The 24780-nt window shown below is 39.6% G+C and overlaps 1 protein-coding gene across 1 annotated transcript; it reads right to left on the minus strand.

Moving 5' to 3' along the window:
- Positions 1–24737, minus strand: LOC129352071 (F-box/LRR-repeat protein 7-like). The gene is made up of 4 exons (XM_055020905.1): positions 24373–24737; positions 18757–18846; positions 3459–4076; positions 1–1286 (listed from the first exon to the last, which is right to left on the minus strand). The coding sequence occupies exons 1-4, from the start codon at positions 24407–24409 to the stop codon at positions 550–552; spliced, it is 1482 nt and encodes a 493-aa protein (XP_054876880.1). The 5' UTR covers positions 24410–24737; the 3' UTR covers positions 1–549.
- Between the last annotated feature and the right edge of the window lie 43 nt (positions 24738–24780).

The raw sequence follows: 24780 nt of genomic DNA on the forward strand, positions 1-24780 counted from the left end.
AATTTTTGGAAGAAATTTATTGGCACAGTTCTAGCAGCAATGTGTCCCTGTTCATTTCCGACTTTGGTCTCATAACATTGTGGTAAAATTCCTCTCATGCAACAGTAAACTATAATAAACACAAAAACTGTCAGTTTTGACACTTTGAACTCAGTTGAAATGATTGTCAGCGCAACAGCGTAAATGCATCTGCACAAAACACACAGAAATCAATACTTATGTTACTTTTTTGCTGCTTTTTGGCTACATTCTCAATGACTTACTTTGACACAGTGTGACTATGAAAAGAATATTGCATGATATTGCCTTAAATTGAATTCAATTTAAAGTAGAAATATATATTAAAAGGCTTTAAATGCAAACACAGCTGTACTCAGTGCTCAGTGTTGTTGCAATGCTAATTATGATGCTGGGGGGAGATGCCACAAAAGTCAAATACTGTACTTTTCTGCCTTTTCACAGATAAATATGTTAAATACATTCTGATGGAGATTTACCGGCACTGACTTATAAAGACAAACGCTAGCCAGATCGACCCGGCTCTCTGCGTCAGTAGAAAGCCGGGTTCGTGTGCTCGATGATGCAGCGGCGGCAGTGGCGCCGCACGAAGCGCAGAGCTTCTGGCGACACCTCGCAGTCCTGAACGTTGAGAAGCTGCAGCTCGCAGCAGTTAGCCGCCAGAGCTTTGAGCCCTCTGCCCGTCACGCTCTCGCAGGCCCGCAGGCTCACCCTCCTCAAGCCTTGGCAGTACATGGCCAGCTGCTCCAGCCCACTGTCCGACACCAGTGGGCATTTCCCCACATCCAGAGATTTCAGTTTGGGGCAACTCCTGGCCAGGTGACCCAGACCGTGATCCGTCAGCCCCTCGCAGCCCCTTGCGTTCAGGTAGCGCAGTCTGGGGCAATAGCGGGCCACGTAGCGGACGCCCACATCCGTGATTCGGGTGCAGTGGGCTACGCTCAGGTAGCGCAGGCAGCCCTCCAGGCGGGCCACCTCACGCAGGCCGAAATCCCCCACCAGGCGGCAGTCACTGAGACTCAGCTCCCGTATCGACGGGCAGTGGAGAGCGAGGTGGCGCAGGGCTTCGTCTGTCAGTCTGCTGCAGCGGCGCAGGTACAGGTGAGTGAGGCGAGGGCAGTGCGAGGCGATAGTTCGTAAACCCTCGTCCTCGAGCGAAAAGCAATCGGTCATGTCCAGGAAGTGGATGGAGATCTGCTGGCCATGCATGGGGGACAGCTGGAGTGAGGCCTCCTGGGTAAGGCTGATGCAGGTCACCTTGGAGCAACCTGGTCAGAACAATAAAAAATAAAAACTCAAGTGAGATAGACTGCCCGGGCATGAACTATACACCACCACATTAAATGCCTGAGGGAGTTCCACAGGGATCCACTTTGAACACTAGTTTATTTTGTCATTTTAAAAATGACTTCTAACTGGGATATAATTCATTTTCTCCCTTAGAAAATGAATTGAGCGAACCATAGAAGTTTAGAAGTCTGCCTAGTGGCCAACTATGGGAATGCACAGTAAATGAATGTACATTGGCAAGTTTTCATTTCTGTAAAAATTAGTCTGAAAAACTCAAAATGCCCATAATGAGGAAATAACAAGGTGTGGTTATTTTATCCCCATGCAATGTGTACTTGCTTTATGATTTTGATGTTGACAAAATGTAATGTTTATTGCTTGTTTTATACCTGGTGACTATATGATGTTTTTACAAAGTAAAGCACTTTGAACTCCCTTGCTGCTGAAATGTGCTACACAAATAAACTTGACCTTTTCTTTTCTAAATTGTGGTTTAATTAATTTGATTTCAATTCCTATTTTTCAAACCAAGTAGTTTTCTTAGTGCATGCTAGCATTACTATGCATTTGCTTTCATTTTCTCTGGCTTTCAACTGCAGCTCTCCTCAAGCACACAGACTCGGTGGTGATACAGTGGAAGGAACCCAAAACTTTGATGCTGATTTCATTTCAAAGTCTTGCCTATAGCTCTATTCATCCAGAAAGCATGAGTGGGAAACTTGAAAAAGACTTAATTCTTTGAAGATGCCCACTTGATCCACCACAGAATAAATTAAACTGATGCTTGGCAGTTATTTTTGAACAGAATGGGTCTGCGGGTTTTGTCTTGGATCACTTAACATTCAATCTGAGTCAGGAGGGAATCTCATAAAGGCTGCTAAGGATAGAGGGAATCATCACAGCAACCAAAATTGTGAGACAGGACTTTATTTTACAGGTTTGCCACATGGGGGCAGCAGAGAGCTTGGTACGTTTTGTTATATTTCATCAGAGTTTAGTATTCAGAGTCAGAAGTGGAATACATAATCAGCTTGAGTATTTAAAATGATTTTAAAAAAGTTCTTCCAATCAAACTCCCTCAGTTTGCTTGCATTGTGCTAATTTAGCGGTGCAATAACGTTCCAAGTCGACGTTATTTGTGTCGCTTCCTTAATGAAAGCAGCAGACTCATTGCTCATGTTGAAGAAGACTCTGCTTTCAGTTAAAGAAAGGCTTTCTTCTCCCACAGGGGGACTGAAGGTTGGCAGAGCTGCTCTTGAACCTCTAATGCTTTTACCAGCTTTACAAGAAATAACTGAAAACCAGTGACCGGAGATAAATCCACACATGTGTACAACATAAGGAAGCAGCCACTTCTTAATTTAACCTGAATGGAATGGTTGGGGCTCCAGGCCAATTAGCTCCTTCACTAAATTGTGCTCCCATTTTGACCCACTTGTTGCCAGTTGGGCTCCTCTGACTTCCGTTTCAAACCAGTAAACAAATCAGTTCATACCTATGCCCTTAGCTGTTACATATCATTTGGTTCATGAAAATAGATGAGAATTTTCATGAATGATGGAGGAGCAAAGTCATAAAATTGTGCAAATGTCATGAATAATTCAATTTACTTATGTTGAGTTTTGCAGACTTGGCACCGCGCAACGTTTTCAGTTTTTTTTTGGCCAGTTGATAGTCTAGAAACACTCATAGAAGCCTATTTTAATAGTTAAAACAGATTGAGAGTTTTTAACATCTATAGTCTTCCTTATCTCTGCTTCCTTATCAATGCAACAGAAAATAAAAGCCACACCTTGACTTTTATTTTCTGCTCTGCAAGCACCACCCAATAGCATGTCCAGCAGCACTGCACATGAGTATTTCAGCTTATTCAGCTAATTATTTTTTTTTTATACTTTGGATATGCTCTACAATAAAATCCATGAACAGGGGATTCCACAAATATTAAGTCAGATAAAAATCCAGTCTAAGTGACGAATGAGGCAATGGCTGCCAGGTAGTTGAGAGTAAAGTCAAGCTGTGGTCTTTTACATACAATCTTTTACATATTTTGCTGGATATATCAACAATATCCTAACAATTCGAGCTGCGCCTTTAAGTTGCAAACATCTTCTGTTTGGTTCTATTTTCTTTTGTTTTTGTCTTTTTACCTGAGAGGTCCAGGTGTTCCAGGTTGGGGCAGCGGGACACCACCTCAAACACAGCATCATTTGAGATGTTATAGCAGCCGGCGACCTCCAGACGTCGCAGCTCCGGGCAGCACTGAGCCAAGATGTGCAGGCCGCGGTCGGTGAGCCTCTTGCAGCCATTGACCACCACTGTTTCCAAAGTCAGGCAGACGTTGGGGGTGTCCTGGCATAGCCTGTGGGTCAGGACTCGGATGGCGCGGTCGGCATGCAGCAGCTCTCCCGTAAGCCGGATGGTGCTCCACAGCCGGGGATCCCATGCCAGGTTGTACCAGCGGCGGCACACGCGAGCGCATCGACAGAGCTGGTTGGTTGGGAGGTGGGAGAAGATCTGCAGGAGGGTGTGGTCGGGGAGTAGGTTGATAGGGGCATAGTGGTGGGATTTGGACTGTCTGGAGCGGGAGTGGACGCCAGGCTGAGGGTGGATCACGGCCACCGTCTCAGTATGGGCGGAAGAAGAGGATGAAGAGTTTGTTTCGTTGCCATTACTTGAAAGTGCGGGTGAGGAGAGGGAGGAAGACTTGGATGGTAAGATCAGACCTGGGCTGGGGGTGCTTAGTGTTCTGGTGCTCGTCTCCAAACCTGAGAAGAAAAACAGCAGAAGATGAATATCAGCAAATTTGTAAACTTACTATGTGCTGAACAAATCTTTAAATTTTAAAGCCTTGGCCTATTTTTTTCATTTGGATTTAGCTCAGAACTCAGGAATATGCTTTGGCTGTGTTGATATCCCAGCCCCTAACACGTTTTTTCTACAATTGTTGTGTGTTTGCTCAGCTGATATTTTGTGTGTTTGCTCAGCTGATATTTTCCTGCAACTAACTGACGTAAATCTGTGATCCTCCTCGACACTGAACTCTAAGCCAAATATGGCTGATTTTTATCTTTATATAAAAAGGCGTTAAACATGACTTCCAGATTTGCGATAGTGACTAAATTGACTCTGCAGAGTATTGATGAATTTCTGAAATCAGTGGCTATGTTTTCTGTTTTTGACATGTTGATTTGCACACACAAGTCTTCACACAACCTGGTGAAAGAGTCAATGAGTGGACAGTGGCTGCTCTCATTGCCTCAGAGAAAACTGACAATTACTGAGTCCTCCGCATACTTTATGACGAAGCAATCTTTGAAAACACTCTGACACATATTGGTATAGAATATGAACAAAAGGGCTGAGAGTACACACCCTTAGGTTGAGTCAGTTCAATAAGATGCATTGTCAATACAACAGTACTAGGAAACATATTAACCTTAATACCCCAAGGTCTGCCTAGAAACCACACCCGCATATTTTGGATTGGATATTATTTTTTCATCTCATTAAAGTACATGTCACACAAATTGAAAACACAAAAGCAAATGTTTTGCATGCTGTTGTATTGTCATGAAGCAGAAGTACCTTTTAATATTTTAAATATTTAATCAGATAAGTGGAACATTTTATTCACTGTTGTTTTTCTTTCCTATCTCAACACCTTAACTGGGGCAAGCTACCCCTGCAGTAGATTAGGTGTTGTTCCTCAACAACACCTAATCTGACTCATCCAGATGACCTCTTGGATGAGTCAGCGGTGTGTAATTTTGGTAGGCCGATCGCTCCTGATAAGGTCCACCACTGTTCAAGCAGGTCCTGTTTAAGTGATTTGTTGAAGGACTTAAGGAGTCTTTGCTTTAGAGCCACAGTTTCTGCTTGACCCGTCAGCATTGTTTTCTTTGACTAAACCAACTTTACCCAAGCCACAGATGACATCACACCAGTTTAGTAATAAATAGTGATCAATAGTCAAGAATTTTTATGGAATTAAAAGGAGAGAGAAATTAATATAACTTGGAAATACATTAAAAATATGACCGCCAACAAGAAGTTAGTAAAGAATAAGAAGTTTTTAAAAAATAAATTATTTCTTCAATATTTCTGTGTTTGAAGTGACAAACTTTCACAGTGATGGTTAGAAGAGCAAGTCACCCCAGCATCATTTATTTTAAATGTGATACAGTTTCTGTGGATCTCATTATCTCGTTTTGGGACGTTTGAAGGAAAAAAAAACAAATCAAATTATACCAGGCGTTTGCTGAAGCACTGGCAGTGCCTCTCCATCAGATAAGCTGAGTGGCTTCAAAGCATCTGAAGCGTTTGATGCTGCAGCTATCAGAGTGCGGCCAGCCCTGTGTAAAGGTCGAGGTCATTCCAGTCTGAAATATTATGCACCGATTGTGTGTAGATGTAGCAGTAATGAGCAATCGTTAGATCCCGTTACTGTGGCAGGAGACGACAAAATCCTTCCTCCGCCAAATTCTCCGACCTGATCGCCCAGATTCTTCTCTATTAAACTGAGACGCTGTGTAAACTCCTCTCATGCATCCTGATATTCATCATTTATACTTCAACCTTCATACTGGCATTTTGGTAAAAATAATGAGGTGATTAATCTTCTCGTATGAGCTATTGAGGTTATGCTGGGATTTTTTTTTTCCAGAAACCCATCCTCAGAAAGGATTTACAGAGTGTTAGAACTGCTAAGGTTTTTATAACACTGAAAAAATGAAACTGTGGAGCAATATTATTGGAAAAATTACTTTGACACAAGAGAAAAACGAGCTACGTCCAAACAAATGTCAGAAAAACTTTCTGATTCATGGAGAAATCAACTCAGTTTTCAGCTCCTGGTATTCTAAAACCCAGATGTTATATATTTTCAGACTATTAATATAACTATTGCCTCCATATAGCTATTGGATAGGGTGCCTTTATGCTGCAAAACTATTCCCTGTTACATAATTCAAAATCACTAGAAATTTTTACAGAGAGGGCACTCAAAATGCTGCCACTCTTGTAAAACTCACCAAAAAGGTTGTTTCCTGCAATTGTTTGCATCTGCAAGTCAATTATATCACCACATACCCACAGTCACACAGTTCCACAGACCTCCCTCATGCACAGTCCTCTTTAACGGCATCTGAATGCAGCTTTAGAACAGAAAATTAAACTTAACTAGAACGATGCTTCCACCAGAAACACAGAAGCTTGCATAAAGTATTCACAACCTTTATGCAGGTTGTGAATACTGCATAAAGTATTCTTTACTGCATGCAAAAGTACTTTTCCTGCATGCAAAAGATTTTTTTAATCATATTATCATATTGTCATTTCCTCATCAAAAATGTACTTGGAGTTTTGCTTTGATTCAACCATACAGCTGTGCAAAACAGCTGAGTGGATCTAGCTCCGCCCTCGAGGCATATCCACAGTTTCTGCTGAACTCTTTATAGGAGCTACTTCTCAGTGCCAGGTGGTGAAAATAATGATAAACAGTTGAAACAGGAGCTATGTTGTTTTGACCTTCTGAAGGCAGAGTTTCAAAAAGCAAGAATTTCTTAGAGGCTTTGAAAAACGTATGTTTTGACATATGTTTAAGTCAAAACATCCATGCTTCCATTTTCTAACTCCCCTGTTCCTAATGGGAATGGGAGTGGTGCTGGTTAAGTCAAAACCCAAGTGTTCTTGATCTGGTAGTAATGTTTGATTATCTGAAACTATTAGCTGAGACAAAAAGTTAAAAAAATGGAAGACATCTATCATAGCTAGAACTAACTTGATAAATGTTCGCCATTGGGCCAACAGTCAGCTGTTTACACACCGGATGCCGACATAAATGACAAATGTGCGCCATCCCGTCCGTCACGTGGATCCGTGAGCCGGGTCGGACAGCTGGGCGGTGGCGCCGCCCTCGCAGATCTCTATTCCAGACCGGCGTCTCAGTCGGCCTCCTGGCTGTGGGCTCTGATGACATCCACAGACTCAGAAGCATGTTGTCTGATTCACGACTATGCTAGAAAAAAGAAACGCCATTCCTCTGCTAACTTGCAACCAAAGTGAGATGAAACAAAGATCGGAAATTGGAAAATTGCAGCATTTTCATGCAGTGCATTTCTGCGGGTGGTCTGTTAATGATTAAGTTCAGTTTGCCTGAGGTCATCTGGCTTATTTTGGCAAATACATATTTTAAATAATAATGCATTTTTTTTAGCTTCATGCAGAAGACTTTAATAGGCTGATGTCATTAAAAACCAATCCTCCATTGTGAAGGTCACACAGCTGTTCAAATATATTCTGACAGTAATGGCAGTGCAGTTTTTATATGCAGAGTTTCAAAATTTTAATGGCTTCGTCTTTTATTACGTCATGTTTGTGAAGACATGAAAAAGAATCACAGGCTGCAGGGAAATACTCCAGAAATTGGGGGAATGCTGTTAGTTTTTAAGATTAACAGGCCTAATTTCAATCAACAGTATCAAAAATACATTAAAGCAAAACATCGGATCTAAACAACCTTTGAGTCATTAGTTCCTGATGGATGAGGCATGGCTCTGCTCAGTTCCAAGCTGAAGTAATGCTGTAGATTCTGTATGCAAAACATCTGCAGCTGCCTAAAGAGTGACTTCCAGTTGGTGTGATTACATGTGTGACTGATCAAAGGGCGGCTTAAGCTTTTTACATTTACAGGACACTAATCACACCAACCACTCATCCTGAGATACAGATGAGTAAAGTTGGCTTCACTTTTTCGTGGATGCCCTGGGATTGTTAAATTGACTTCAGCTGATGGGACTTTTCAGTGTTTTACGAACCTTTCCCTGACATTTTACTGACAACCGTCAGTTTAATTGTCAGTTTAAGTTGACTGATCCATAAGTTCTACGACAACAAAAAGCAAAACAGCCTGGAAAACAAATTGACCAAGAGGGGAATTGAATATTGAAACTAAATAAAAACAGGACACAAAACCTAAAATAAGCTGAAAAAAAGCATAAAACTAAGGAAAATATTCACCTTTGAACTATAAACATACAACCAGAGCTAAAACAATAATTTTTCTTCCATTTTTGCTTAGTATTACCTAATCAATAAAACCCTATAAAATATAATAAAGTTGCAGTGTTACTATGAACAAATATGAACTAGTTATACAAGACAATGCAACCAAAATCTGAAAGAATTAACGCTTGTGGCTTACACAGGTGTGGACACAAAATCCTAAAAACATTTTCTGATTTCTAATCTTGACAAAAGGGAAAACTGATTGCTAAAAAACGACAGAAAATTAAACATTCACTCCAAATTCTCAGCTTCAAAGGTTAAGCTTTCAGTTGCTGCAAAAAAAAGTCTTTGAATGAGCTAACCACAAGTGTCATGTTTTATATCTATGTATCATTATCCCAACAAATACCACGCAGCTGTTGAACTCTTTTTTTGAAGGCGCTGCAAGTGCAGCTGGTGGACGACTCAGCTTGGTTTCGGAAATCAGAGGAGAACAGTGGAACATCTGGTCTTTACCCTGTATGAAGAACAACTGAGCTCTGGTGAAGTGAAAGAAAATCTCATGCGTTCTGAATGCACACATAGCCACAGCAAGGCATACTTGGCTGAAGCTGTTCGCCGCTAATGTGCGATCTGTGCCGATGCACGGCAGTACTGCACCAGGATCTCATTAACATTAACTTAGCCTTGGTTCTGAGGCACATCTGGATAGTGCTTTCATACTAGAAGTTCAATGTAAATCAATCAGTGGAATCACTAAAGAGCCAAGAGGCCTCAGATGTGAGGAGCGATGTGGTTTTGATGATAAAAACCTCAATAATTAAAAAAAAAAAAGAATAAAAGAGCAGGTTTAAGGCATGCGACTTTTAAAGAGAAAACTGGGCAAAAGAGACGATAAATTGGAAAAAAGAACTTGCAGACTTTACCAGAGATGGAGACAAGTGCAACGGAACGGTCAGTCCAGACGTTGGTCATAAACCAGAGCCAGGGGGATTCTACTCAGAATCTTTCAGCGTGTCGAGGCCCTGCAAAGACCCTGTCTGGTGCTCCAAGGATTATTACTGCTGCATCTGGCAAAATGGACCTATCTATTACCTTTGTGCCATTAGCTCTGAGACATGTTACCGCTCTGCAAGGTTCCTTAGGGCCCTGGAGTCCAGGAATGTAAAGGAATCAGGTGGATCCCCCAAAATGCAAAGCCTAATTTTCAGAAAACAGAAAGCTGCAGGCGTTGGGTTTAACTAAACCAAACACAAATGATTTATCAGCACTGGATGGTTACATGCTCCAGTTTTATTTCAAACCAAACATCTGAGAAAAAAAAAACTGCTGGGATGAAAAACATCTGGGTCTGTCTCGGGTTTTATTGAATACATGGAAGTTGATATTAGCGTACAGTGTGGCGGCTTGGCTATCAGCACTACAGGAAGCGCAGACGGCACTGCACAACCAGGAAAACAATGGGACCTGCTAGTTCCTTCACAATGTGCACACTTGGGCAGGAAACAGACCTCTTCTCACTGAGAAAGCCTCCCTGTTGCGCTTTTACTTAACAGTCTCAAGATACTGTTAAGTAAGATACTGTGCTAAAGCAGATTTGCAGAAACCACAAATTTTTCTTTTTTCCACAGTGCAACTTGTTTCCAACTTGAGCTCTTTAAAACTCTCCATACTCAGCTTTCACTTCTTTTCATAAATCCATTTTTGTGTTGTCTGTCCTCCCCACATTTCCAGCACACATATGGAAGAAGCAAGTAATTTGGCATCCATCAAAAAAGTAAAAAAAAAAGGAGCAGGCTTTTTGGGAAATTATGTCATTCCTAAACGTTTGTTCAAATGGAATGCCAAAGACAAAGGTTGACGAAGTTAAGAGGAGGAGTCAAGATCACAGTGTGCCTCTCTGTACAGTCCATTCATGTTGGTGGAGTTGCGTGACGAGGTTTAAGGAAAGTCATGTTGAATGATGAAGGATGGAAATGTGGCTACACATGGCACCCAGAAGAAGTCCTCACCAAGCAGGAATGGAAAAGGAAAACTGGGCCCTTGATTTGGTGATGATGAGTAGCAAATGTTGTATCTTATGTGGTTAAAGCAACAGAAAACGGGGGAAGGGTTCCAACATTTGGGGCTCTAAGCTCCCGATAAAAAGGATTCAGCTTAAATGAGAGTTATTACTGTCCTCTTTCTAGTTCTATATCTTATCCTGGAACTCTTTTTGGACAGATTTGTGTTTTTCTGAGTCCTTTCATTTTGAGCAGCCCTTTATGAAACCTCATGATACTTATGAATTACTTTACCTATAAATCTGTGGACACGCTGACCCTGTGGAAGTTAAGCATTTTACGTGGCACAGTCAACTCATTGATCTTGGATGGATAAAGGGAGAGTCTGTCCATTGTGGAAAGCCTTCACCAGAACATCCCAAAGACTCTCAACTGGGTAAAGCTCTGAACTCTGTGGTGAAAATAACGTCTCCTGATCCCTGAACTACTGTTTTATGACTTGAGCCCAATGAATCCAAGCATCTTGGAATACCACTGCGTCATCAGCAAAGAAATAATTCATTGATGGAATAACTTGGTCATTTGGTATATTCAGGTTGTCAGTTGACCTTGTAGTATTGCTGAACTTTGACATGAGCATCTGCAGCAACCCCGGATCCTTGCACTTCCCCCACAGGCTGCTACAGTAGACAATAGGCATGTTGGATGGATCATTTCATGTGTCTCTCTTCTTAGCCTGACACCCTGATTTAAGAAGGTAAATCTGGATTCATCAGGCCACCTGACATTCCTACAGTCCAGTCTTTCATTTATTTGTAGCCTTTCTCACTTAACTATACTGAAAGTGAGTAAGAATGGACTGTAGTTGAGGTTTGGAATTAAAAAAAAGTGCAAGGAATATTTAAAATAAATAAAATTTTGGAGTTAGAACCGAACAATTCCTTCTGGAGAATGTATGCTTGAATTTATGGAACAAAAACTTTCCAATACAACTGGGATGCATTTGTCATCAGGCATTCTTGCATTAGCTTGGTTTGGAGTGCTTCAGATGATAGGATTTAATAAACAGCAATAAAACCTATGTCTACATTGTCTTCTAGATAAGAAGGGTTATGTTTGTTTGACTGCATGGCCCTGGAGTTAAATCTGCATTGTGACGGTTTGTATTCAAATTATGAGTGGTGTATCTAATTGGGTCCTTTCCTTGTGAAACACCAATCCTCTATTGTGATAATATTCAACTGTCTGTGTTTATTCTTTAATCTGTCACCATGCAAAACAGAAAGCCATCCAAGACTCCCTGAGGAATTATAAAAACTGCTTCTCATTTTTGTACCGTTGCCGATTCAACCACAGCTGACACATCCAAGCTTACGTAATGACACACACCACAAAATGAGACGAAGAGAGTCTAATGTGTTGGTTCAGCTGGTCCATAGCTGTGGTCATGCTGCCACTTAAATGTCCCAAAGACCCAGATGAATTACATCAAAAACATAACCTGAGCCAGGATCTTACAGGAAGCAAAGCCAGGTGGTGTCACTGCCAAATCCTTTCAAACGTGCTTCTGTTGAGAACCGGGAACCGTAACTCCTCTGCAAAAATTCAAACACTCTCAAAAGTACAGGGTCTGCATTCTCTGCCCGTCAAAAATAGAGGATGGGAAGACTGAACAGTAATCAGCGAAGAGTTATGAGACAGAGAGATCTCCTCTCTGCTCTGGTGTATCTCTCCTTCGCCTCCTCCTTTTTCTGGAAATCTGCTTGCAATTGTTTTGCATTTTTTTCGCTCTTGTTATGAGTTTTGTTGCTTCGATTTCCTGGCTGTGGCAGGCCGAAAGAAAAAGGAGGAGGAGTGAGGACAGCTGATGGAGAAAATGTGAGGAAAGCAGCACTAAATGTTTTTCTCTTCTGTGTTCTTTACATGGACAAGTCCCAGAAGCAAAACCTTTACATTTTACACTTCCAATGAACCCTGCTATAAATTCACGAGACAGCTTCAGCTTCTGGTCGATTCAAAACATTCTGAAGTGAGGAAAAAAAACAACAACAAAAAGAAACATTTCTAAGCATAAAAAATTTCAAAGCTAGTCAAGTTAGTATTTGCTCTGTAAGGTGAGAAGTTCAAACATCCAAAGAAACAGATGCATCCACATTTAAACAAACTTCTCTGTTTGGATGCAAACATAACAGAGCTCCGGTGTAGCAACAGAGCAACCCCAAGTCAAATCGTCTCTCTACGGTAAAAAATGTCCCAGTGGCATTGACACAAACGCAAACATCTCTCTGTAAGGAGTATTTTAGCCTTGGCGCAGCAAAAGTCAACAGTGAAACACTATATATCTGGCTGAGCAAACACGAGTAAACAGTTCGTCAGTACTCGAGGTTAGTTTATGGATAAAGTGTGACGGATTTGTTGCTCCTGGATGGTTGGAGAAATTGAACATGTTGTAAGAAGGGAGTTTTCATAGCAGAGCTGTTTAGACTTCATTTCTGACCTTTACCCTGCCTTCAACACATCACTGTGGGGGTGTTAGGAGGCTTTATTTTCATACATATTTCACACTGAAGCATGAGTCTGTCACTTATAATTATTTATATGATTTTACCTTATTTTAACAGATGAGAAAAATTGCAGCATTGAAACTGTAATAGAAATGTCAAGGGATTCTGGTTTATTACCATATTAGATAATTTATTATCCTTGGCCTTTAATAATTAACAATTATAATCTTTCTTGGAGTAATTTGGATCCCTCTCACTGAACCTGTATTTTCCTATCAGTGTTACTCTGATTATGTTTGCTGAAGGAGGGAAGTTGGGGCCAAAATCCGAGCATATTGTTTACGCTCCAAAACTGTACTTTTTTTCACAATTCACTGGTGTTTATGTTTGGGCTTCATTTGGGTTTGTGTTTTCATCATTTGTGGGTTTATAATTGCAATAAAGGTCTTACCACATTTAATTGTTACTCTCATTAGGGTTTGGCCATTGTAGTTCATTGCTTTGTGTTTATATACTTAGTTTATTCTTATTTTCTACTCTTTGTGCATTTAGATCAGTGTTCTCTTCCTCTAGTTTAAAGTTTGAGTCTCAGTTCACCTCCCTTGTGTTAATTAGTCACTCTTACTCAGTTTCCCAGCTTTTATGTTTTAAATTTATGTTTTTTTTTTTAGTGAATGGTGAGAGTTTTTGAACAGTTTTCACAATTAGTACTTTACTGGTGAGCTTGGAATGGTCTGGTGACCCGTTAATTGCTGGGATAGGCCTTCCCTGAAGCCCAAACGAGAATAAAACACTTATAGAAACTGAATGCATGGTTGGAGTTTATGGACAATGAGTTGATTGAGATATGCTGACTCCCTGTTGCTCAAAGATTCAAAAGGTGACAGTGACTCACAACAGACTTCCAACAGACTGAACATGTATTCATAATGTTGGCATAATGATAATATTTCATAAAGTATATTTAATTATGTTAGAATGAGCTTTTATGGGACCAAATCAGAAGCTTCAAAGCAAACACTTTTGATGATGTTCATATACATTTGACCTTGTTTACATCTTATTAAAATTCATAAAATCTACAATTAATTTAAACCTGTGCATTAAAATGGTGTTTAAAAATTAATCAGTTATTTGTTGTTTTATTGATTTACTTGGACCAAAAAAACAAGGACAAAATAAGCTCAATGGACGAGCGTATGTAAATATCTGACCTCAACTCCATATAAGTCTGTGCAGACTCGTATGGCTCGCTTGGGGTTGTGAGGAAGCTTTTCCGTGTCGCCCTTATCACTGCTTCTTTGGTCATTGACTCCAGAGCGGAAGTCGGCCTGTTCATTGTTCCCTCTGCTTCCCACCTTCCTGGTGCCACGATAAACAGTTGAAGAAACTGACCTCAAACTTTTTCTCTGAGGTGCCCAACACCCACACCGGTTCTGTGTCACATCAGTGTTTAAAATTTAAACAAAATCTCCAGCTGACACAAAACCATCTACAAATGTCAAACCACACAACACCCTGTTGGGCTCCCACTTTCTCTGGGCCGCATTCCTCAGGTACCCTGACTTGAACAAATCCCGGAGGCCCAGATAGGGTCTAAATGTAACCCCTGCTGAGAAATACTCAATTTCATCCCAAAGGAAGGATTTATTGTCCAGGACTGTGCCTGTTGAGTCTGCAGCTAATAGGAAGCTAAACTAGGTCAGGCTACCTCAAACTTGCCTAAATAATAACTGAAAGCAGAAATGCACAGCTCCCTGTCCGACTCGGTTTGTTTTCAACAGAAGAGTGAGTGCAACTTCCTCATACTGATTTTCTGGGAATGCATGCAGGATTGGTGAAAGACAACAGGCCCTGGTTCTCATTAGCTGATATATATTAATGCAGGCCAATAACTAAGTACTGTGTTTTTTGTTGAGTCTTAAAGAAAATCTTTCCTTCAAATTATTTTTAACAGAAAAATGAAAACTGATGCTCTCTCTAACAGCATCTCTGGTTGGAATCCTGGAATAGTGGCTACTAAAACTATGTCTTCTAAAGGCATAGAAAATTACTAATATATTGAAGAAGGTAAAATTGAATTTGAACTTCTAGGATTACTTGTGGCTGCACACTGTTAATACCAGACTGCTATTTCACTCGGTAATTAGATAAACTTCACAAAACAGATACCGTAAGTCCAAGTCTCTGCTTCCCCTCACCACACAGAGTCATAATATACTCAACATGTCAATGAATATCTGATAGAGAATGAATATGTCTCCAAAAGAGCTGCAACGCTGTTCCAAGGAATAAACTTGTGATTTTAAAAATGGCAGTTTGTTGGCCAACAGACACAAACTGGTGTAATATTTTGGTAGTGATAATTTTGAGCTTAAACAGCATGGTGTCAAAGTAAGAAAACAAACACTAGAATTAAAATCTAAGAAAAGTATACCCTGGACAAATGCCAGTTCGAAAACAAACTGCTAATACCTCTGATGTTGAAACTTATCACTGTGGATGTTTTCATTGTCAGTCAAAATACCACATGCTCCACTTTACAGTTCTGATTGTGTCCCTCTTTCTTTCTTTTTCTTCTTAGCAACACATATTTTATCACAACTGGAGTTTCTGCAGGAAGTATGCAGCTCCAACAAGGATTTAGTTATAAAAATCTGTTGTCATGTTCTGATAGCATCACCGAAAACATGCAAAACTTTGTGACTTTTACTGAAGATGCATGTGACTTGAAGTGCTATGCTAAAGCTAGCATGTTTGATATGACTTGTTGATCAGATGGGGAAAAAAAACTAAAAATAAAAAAGTTCTCCTTTATGAAATTGAACCTTTGAATGGTTGGGTGAAGGGAGACCTGCCTATTTATGAAATTCTCTGCATAACGTAGCTCTAAATTATAAACAAAAAATTCAAAGATTCACTGATTTGTTTTCGTACAGCATATCTAAAATATTCAAAACGAAATGCGTGGGCTCAACATGATTTGACACGCTGTACTATAGGTTGGTGTTTGCAAAGCAGCCAATCCAGAAACAGCACTTAGTTTCTTGCCGATCATCCAAGAACGGAGATACATAAGACTGTCGATGTTAGCTTCTGTAATAATGCTAAGAAGATTTTCACAGTGTGATAATGCATATTTGGGAATATTTAGTGAGTGAATTATTAAAATAGACATGTTTTTAGGGGGGGTCTCAAATATTTGTGGATGTTAAATGTTCAAGGACAGCTGTTTCCCCCAGCCCCCACAAATACCAGGGTGCCACTCTACACATACAAAGATGGCTGATGGCTTGCATGCAGTGGGTCAAGGAAGTTCTCTTCTATGTGTTGCACTAGCAGAGATGCCAATAAAACATTTTACACAGCAAAAAAAATTGCAAATGTTTAAAACAGAGTTGTTTATCATGAATCAGAAACCAGTCAATGCCTGTTGGCTGATAAACCAAAACCTGTGGCTGCGCCAGCTTGTGCTGGATAAATTAGAAATGTTTCTCTTTATCGGATTACTGATTTGTTAACTTTAGCGGAATATTTTAGAATCACTTGTTGTTTTTGAACGCCTGACATGTGTGGTTCCAGTTCAGTTAAATACAGTGGCAGCAGAAAAAAGTCTCATTAAATCGTGATGCTTGATGATGAGATAAAAAGCAAACCGGATCAGAGCAGCGGTGGCCGTAGTACAGCTCTGGGACGGTATGAATACTCCCAGTGTGCGGTCGGGAAACAGCCCAGACTGCTTCCTGATTAGTTTAGTGGACCACAGGACTGTGTGGGCCAGAGCTGCCTGATCTGCCACTGCAAGCGAGTATCCATACAGGGGTCGGCACGGCCTGTGTGCGCTTGTGCCTGTGCACGCTTATTGTGTGCGTGTCTTTCTAAGGAGGGGGGATTTGACTGTGGCTGTGGTGGTTGTAGACCATGTAATTACTCCCACTTAGCATGGAGAAAAAAATAACAATTTCAGTCAAAACACAGTTGAGAATTATGGTTTGGAGGCAGTTGTCTACGGTCTGCTACTCACTCAGCCCGTATCTGTACAGGTTGTGCTCAGAGAAGACGTATTCAGGACAATTATACGACTGCCCGGGTTTATTTCCTCAAGCTCCTTTAGGTGGACAGATCCAAATGACTCAGCGCTTCCAGATGAGCTAAATGTGCGGTAATAATTGGATTCTGCTCACTCTGAATTGTAAAGGATAAACGGGTGAAGTAGCCTCTCACATCTAGTGTAAAACTAAAAATGCATCGTGAGTTTCCCAGGGATTTTCTTCCTCTTCAGCCCTTAACTTCTGCTCCCTGAGAAACACCTTGTATCTTTCTGCCGAGCGACGGCTATAAACACAGGCTGTAGCTGCTATTTGTTTTTGAGTGGGCAGTGCCAAACCACAGGAATATTACGTTCACCATGCCAGAGCAAATTTGAGATTGGTGATGACAATGGCTGACAGCAGCCGGGTGACTGTGCTCTGTATGTGCATGAGTGAGGAAAACAGGCAATGAGTCACGGCTCAGCCGGAAGAAACTGCATGAAGCTTTCAATCAGACTTGATCAGTGACATTAAGTTTTGAAACTTAATGCCTCCTAATGATATGTTTGTTACAAATAAACAACATTTTTTCACAGTTTGTCAAGTTAAAACCACAAATGTTTAAGGATTTATGTGATGTGCAAACAAAGATTATGAGTTATGATCAAATTTTTGGGGATTTTTACAAGCAAAATCCCAAAAAAATGTATTCATCCTTGTTTACTTCAGTTCCCTGAATTAAAATTTGTCAGTGTAACCTCAGAAATGTATTAGAAAACACTAACAAACAAAGAAACACAAAGGATCATGGGATGAAGTCATAACTTTGAGTAAGTTTCATTTTGTCACATAATTGTTCAGAATGAAAACCAATAATATCTTCATGAATGAAAATTGAAAGTAAGGAGCATTTACCGCAAACATGTGGTGAAATCAGCCTTTTCAGTCAAGGTATCGCTGCTCACAAAATGTTCTCATAATCTTGGAACGAATCGGTGACTTTGCCCATCAGAAGTGTGACTTTGACATCACTACTTTCTTTGGGGCATGTCTGCTTTGCTGAGGGCGTCGGTTTTACCCACAAAAAAACAAAGTAAGAACATCAGAACCCAGCATTCAAACAGAAGCAGAAGATATTTCCTCAGTGCGATCTGTTATTGAGTCATGCCTGAGTATGGTTCCAGATCTTAGAACTATACTCTCCAAAATATGGTTCATCAGCAGAACCATTTTATGGAGAGTAGTAGGGCATAACTTTTTTCTGCGAGAGTAAAAATAAGGGATTAAATGTATGGTTAAAAAATTGTAAATCCCCCTGAACACACCCTACCTTTTGTAAAACACAGTGGTGGTAGCGTCATGCTTTGAGGAAGCTGTTCACAAATATGGACCACAACAACGACAATGAAAAATGAATTTTGTGGTTGCAAGACCTGCAAAAGATTAAGGAGTTTTAATACTTTTCTGAGGCAATCTGTGGTTTGGCATTTTGATGGGGTAAGCAAACAGAAAATTATGAAGAGAAAAGAGGAAACCGGAGACCTAACCGAGTGAAGTTTAAGTTCCTCAACCTCATATTTACTCTCTAGACTGTCGTCATCTTTACAACAAAGAGAAAACCTCTCCTGCAACCGTGCACCTCCCTCCCTGCTGGGCAGCACTTTGAGCCTGATACAACCTCGGTTTAGATAAGCATTCTTTCACTAGGAGGAGCCAGAACTGTGTATATTTTTTCCTCCATCTTCTGAAACATTTTCTTGGTTCTGATGGGAGCTGGAACCAGGAAACACACAGGTTTCTGTCCCAAAAAAGGCAGCACACGAGGAGGAGGAGGAGGAGGAAGAGAGAAGAAGAAGAGGAAAAAGGGAGGGCAGTTTGGTTAATGAGCACCAGATGCCTTACCTTCAGTGGTAGCCACATTCTTCAGAGCCTTAGTTGGTGTGTGATCTGTGCTCGAGCTTATGTCAGAGGAGATGCTTGAACTCCCTTTACCTGCAGAAATGAAAAACAAATGGACTTTAGCTTGACAGCTGAGAAGACAAGTAGACTTTTTCAAATTTAAGCATCACTAATCTTAGGAAATCTATGCCCAAAAGTTGCTGAAAATGATTGTTTTTCTGTAAGAAAACAAGCTTTTCAAGTATATCAGAAATAATTCCACTTGTATGACAACCTTAGTACAATTCAAGTGTAAGAAAATGAGAAAAGCCATCAGTCTCTGGTTTTATGATGTTTATGTTGCTCTGTTGAGGATAAATATCTCCTCTTGGCACATGCACAAAGTCTAGGCTGCTCTGTTTAACTAAGTATCTGGGTTTTTTATATATATATATTCGGAGGAGGAACTAAGTCCATTGCAATCTCTCCCCAGTCTTCATTTCCAAACAGGATGATTGAGGAAACGCTCCAGAGGAAGACAAAAGCATTTAATAAATGACTACAGCTCTTCCGCAGCATATTTCTTAGGTCACGGTCTCTTCTCTAAACTGCCACATCAAAGCAGTTTCATTTAGTTTACATGAATTCCTAAGTCTTTCTGTATGACTTATGTTTGTCTTTATAGATATTTGGTTTAAATTTCTTTTTAATGACGATAGAAGTTATGGACAAAGGGATATCACTACGAAAGAGTGCCTCTGCTCTTGGAGTGGTGGCTGCTGGCTGCTTTTTGCATGCTTGGAAATGTTGCATTTGGCGTTCCGTTCCTTTGTCAGGATATAAAAGCAGCTTTGTGGCCTTCAGTGCGCACGGCAGGCTGGAGAGCTGTTTGCAAGAAGCGATGCCCAAAGAACAGTCACTTCCATGAAATAAACTCTTCCTGAAAGAAGTAGTCATTTGAAGGGTGCAGAAAAAAATGTTAAAAGGACATTCTGACTAATACAGCTCACAAGAAATGAGCACAAAAGACACAGCAAAATGTACAAGAAGAATGCAAATGCCTGCATATGAAACAAACGTCACCAAGAAAACTTCAGGTTGAAAAAAAAATGTAATTTAGTGTTTTGTTTGGCTGTCTTGTTTTTTGTTTTTAGTTGAGGGGCAAAAAAAAAAAAAAAGTTTTGGAAAAGGTTCTGCTTGTTTCCTTGTGGATGGTTTGCTGCATACTTGTAACCAGTGTGTAATTAATTGTGGAGATAGACTTGAAAACAGATGTGGACTGAACCCCTGAAGAATTCTCTTGTAAATAAAAAGCACAGCTCTTGTGGATTTTGAAGCAGAAATTATACTTCTGTACAATAATTAAAGCAGCGGATCTTGAAATTGAAATGTTTTCTAATCAGACAAGACAAAGATGGAGCCATTTAGCCACAGTGAGAAGAAAAATGAGGTTTTTCAATATGGTACTGTACTAGCGCTCAAGTATTTTGGTGGCAGTATCATGGTGAGGGAGAGGCCATGCCAGGAATCCCATCAATAAAAAAAAAATAATAATAACACGTGATGCTCTCCAGAGGAAAGGTCATATATCCAGATGAACCCACTAGAAAGTGCTATAAAGCCATGTAAATCTGCTGTGTGTAACTTTTATAACAAATATTTTTTTACATATTTGCTGAAGCTGTCACTATGTTGCAATAGTATGTTATGGGATGAGTAATCTGTGAAAAAATCCATCTTTTTTAATAAAAGTTACGTACTGCAGCTTTAAAACTGCAGTACGTAACTGCAGTTTACGTACTGCAGTTAAGCAAAGACTTATCTAAAAATTGAGAAACTTTGGAACAGAGTTGGACCTTAACAGGAGTAGTTAGCCTATCAGCATTACTCCAGAACCACTTTGACAACAATCTAAAGCACTGCAGGCCTCCCTTGGGGGTCACTTAAGTTCAGTGATTATGATTCCAAGTGGTTGGGCAAAAAAGGGATGAATCCATATTTGAATCATTTCCAGGGTTAGAATTAGAGTCTTGTGAACCCAAAAGAACAAAGAGGTGACAGTGAAGACAAGTGGTTTGTAAATATGATGAAAAAAAGACATATATCTGTAAATAACAATACTGAATTGGTATTCAGTTTATAGATTCTAATTTGAAGTTGAAAATTTAAACTATTTACATAGTTTAATATTTTTGCCCAGCTTACATATTCTTTAAAACATCCCCTAAACACAAGTCTTAATGTTAAATCGTCCCTATATTTTTAATAGACAAAATAAGCCTGCAGAAGCTAAGCTAACGTTAGCTAGAGATCTGAAACACTTGCTTTACAGCATTTCTTAGTAAGGTTCAATGATAATAAAAACAGTAAATATTGCTATAGTTCTTGTACACCCACTGCTATATAATGCCTCATTTCCTTCAGCTAAATTTATTGTTACCCTCATATTCTAGAGCGACAAAGAGAGAATCAGCATGAGCTGAGAATAACAATCAGTCTGAGCGGGTCTGGAGGAAGTGGATTTTCCATCTTCTCAATGAGTTTCATTTTTCTTAGTAAGATCAATCGTCCCATCACAAAACATGTGGATCTTTATCTAAACTGCTAGAGTTGAACTTCAGTTATTGAAGCATTTAAAAAGATGTGTGTTGATTTTACAATCATGTAAAGTTTTGGTTATATCCACTGCACCAGCCAGTTTTTGGCAAGTTTTTCCTTTGTGGGCTCTGGCTGATTACTGACAGATTAAATAAAAACCTATAATCTACTCATCAAAAGCATCAAACTAAAAACCAGCAGCTTGTATTTTGATGTACCTACAAGTTGTATTAAGATCAGATAAAGTATACTAATCACAGAAATGTCTACTGAAGAGTAAGCTAATGCTGTTCCCAATGTTAAATGGTGCCTATATAATGTTTCTGATGAAGTATTATTAGAATACAATTTCAAACGATCTCAGTCAAACAAGGATCTCAGTTTCATTGTAAATCTATTTATTTGACATGAAATACATACAAAGGAAGAGATTCTGCGTTTTCAAGCAGAATCACTTCTGCGAAGGCAAAAGAGCAACTTCAACTCAATTAGAAAAGCCACTGGTGAAGCTTAACATGATAAAATCAAAGGTAGAGAAGGACCACATGTTGTTTTGTTTTTTATAAATCACGAGCTTCAGGCATTTCTCTGCACTTATTGACTTTGGAAGAGAGCTCATTGGAATGCTATTTATACAAACACCACTGGGGCAAGAAATAATGCATTTGGCTGCACAAGACAGCGACTTTAAAATGCTATGCCCAAAATGTTAGAGAAATGTTATTTATGGTACTAAAGATAACACAGATATAATCATTTTGTAGTATGAGGGTCAACAGATGACAGTAATTTGATGAGAATGAAGTTGAGACAAGTTCAGTTTGAGTTTGTTACATTTCTGTAGATTGAAAAAAGTCATGGAAATTGGACAGTTTATTTATTATTTTTCTGGTTCCAAAGCTGTTGTAATTGTTGGATTTACCTGCAAATATTTGATAATTACTTTTTGCTTATATTTCCTATCCCAGCCCTAATATTTGATACTGCACACATCACCACATTTATGATGATAATCAGCTGCAGGAATCTTCTTATCACAAAACTAATAAACATAAAGATGGTTTTCCATCACTAGGTATTCAGCATGAGACTGGATACTTTCAAAGTTTAAGTAAAACTAAAAAAAGAAGGCTGATTAAAGTCTATTCTGCTTATTTTGTTTTTAGAAGAGTTTAGAGGGAATCCTCTGAAAGTGGATTAGTGCATTTGTTGTTAAGCAAATTAACTAAACTGATCATTAGCAAATATGTCAAAAGCAGAAGTATGTTTGTAGATCTGGAAACACAGTTCTGGCTCACTGCAGTGACATAAAGTGAAGATATCTGACCATAATTCAATGATTGGAGAAAACCTTTCACAGTTTATCTCACCGACACTTAATACCAGATGTTACATTGGGCTTTGATAGCATGTTATATAACAAATATTACTTGTTTAAAAGGTTTGAGAGTTCAGTTCCAAAGTGTAGGTGCTTGGGCAAAGAGAACACCTCCATATTTGGAGGAAACCACACGAAACACATCAGCACAGAGACTTAAACACAGTGGTGAAGTGGTGCTGATTTGAGCTTATTTTGCCATCACTGAAGCATGTGAGTAAAATACCTACCTGACAGCTACAGTTTGCGCAAATTTGAGTCATGGAAACATTGAAGAAAAGCAAAGAGCGGGGAAACTTTCCTCCACAACGATGGGAGAGGCTGATAAAGACATGCTAAAATGCAAAAACTTTGAAATAGCTGTTGTTAAAGGCGGATCTACAAGAGCCACTGTTTTGTCTTCTCCAAGTTCGTTTTGCTGCATAGCAACAGTTCCACTCACTGCCCCACGCAGCCCGTAAACCAGGGCTGTCCATATGATTTGTCAAAAAAAAAAAAAATTAAAACTGAAATCAAGCAAATAAAGCAGCTTGGTATTCATTTCTAGTAGGAAAGGGATTATTCATGGCATAGATCCAAAACTTTTAAATGATTTTTGCACATTTGCTGTATTTGAGGCTCAGTTGAACAAAATTATCTTAGGTTTAAAAACGGGATTTGTATCACTTTCTTCCAAAATGCCAGCTATAATTGGACAAGTTTAATAAATTAATTAAAAGCTAACTTGGGTGCAGCAAAATGGGCTTTCCACTGACAGTCTCATGATGTGTGTGGTTCTATTTGTAATAAGTTTGGTTAAAAAAAGAAAAAAAAAAACATTTTGTTGTTCTGAACATTTTCCATTGTAATACTTTTGCACTGAGTAATAATAAACTTTATGTCAGTGGCCAACAGATTTAATTTGAGAGTAATTTTAGAGCCTGCTCACGTTTTTCCCCCTATAACATAAAACACCCCAGACCAACTGAGGTGAGTATTATCCATAAAATGGCTTCCAAGCCTTAAGATTGGGAAGAAAAAGACCAGAAACTGTTTCTTGTCAAGATAAGGTGCCCAAACCACAACATTTTGTCTCCATATCTACCTTCAGTTAACCAGCAAGAGAAGGTTTTTCCTTTTAAACAAAAAGGGCCATAAATTACAGCAGTTGTGTTGACAGATGACTATGTTGCTCTGCCAAGGCAGCTAATTATGTGAGGTGATACTGAATTTGAACTCAAGATATCACAGCCAGTGTCTGCAACAGTCAGTTGTTTGGTTTCACTCCATGAAGAAGAATGCAACCTGATTTGCAATGGCTCAGAAATTGAAATGAGATGAAGAGGAGTTAATTTATTCAGGTAAAGTTCAACAAGTTTTACATTTAAAAATGAGAAGACATGACCAGCAGATGTCACTCTGTTGGTTTTTTTTTCTAAAAGACTTTAGAAAAACAAATGTTGCATCTAATAAAATAGCCTTTAGAGGTCGAAAAAGTCCAAGAAAACTAAGGATGTCTGGAGAGAGAAACAACAGCTCCAACTCAAGCAACCCTGCGTGGTCTTCTATTTTTAGTTTACTACGGGACAAAACACGCACATAACGGGATTTTCATACACCGAGAATCACACATGAAATCAACAGATTGAACAGAAAGCGTGATTAGAAGTCATCGCTTCACTTACCCTCGCTTCCATACTGTTTTCCATTGTTCGCACCCATTTTAAAGAATACATAATCTATGAGCAGGCGCTGGGTTTATCAGGCTGAACTCCAGAGGAAAACACAAAGGAGGCAGGCTGCTTTAAACTTGAAGTTTGCTGTTGCAGTTAGATCCGACTTCAAATAGTTAATCCAGATGTTGAGCTGAGGACGGCGGAGCATTGCGCAAAAAAAAAAAAAAATCGAGAGTCCAGATTTGGTGCGTTTTGCAGCGTTGCAGACTCTAAATCCGAACATCCGCAGACAAAAGTCCCGATTCCAGAGGAGGTCCAAGGAAAACTTTTTTTTCTTTTCTTTTTTTTTTTTTCCTGAGAAGTCCCCCCTTAAATGGTAAGCAGCTGTTTATCAGGATGAGTGGAGAGTCCAGACAG

Source organism: Poeciliopsis prolifica, unplaced genomic scaffold (genome assembly GCF_027474105.1).
Source record: "Poeciliopsis prolifica strain line A6 unplaced genomic scaffold, Auburn_PproV2 SCAFFOLD072, whole genome shotgun sequence".
Classification (NCBI taxonomy): domain Eukaryota; kingdom Metazoa; phylum Chordata; class Actinopteri; order Cyprinodontiformes; family Poeciliidae; genus Poeciliopsis; species Poeciliopsis prolifica.

Bases quoted from the DNA above. Each gene is read 5' to 3' on its own strand.
- LOC129352071 (XM_055020905.1), bottom strand. From the start codon at position 24,409: ATGGGTGCGAACAATGGAAAACAGTATGGAAGCGAGG. The intron at 18,847-24,372 runs GTAAGTGAAGCG...TCATTTCTGCAG, and splicing joins AAAACAGTATGGAAGCGAGG to GTAAAGGGAGTTCAAGCATC. The intron at 4,077-18,756 runs GTAAGGCATCTG...TTTTCTTCTCAG, and splicing joins GAATGTGGCTACCACTGAAG to GTTTGGAGACGAGCACCAGA.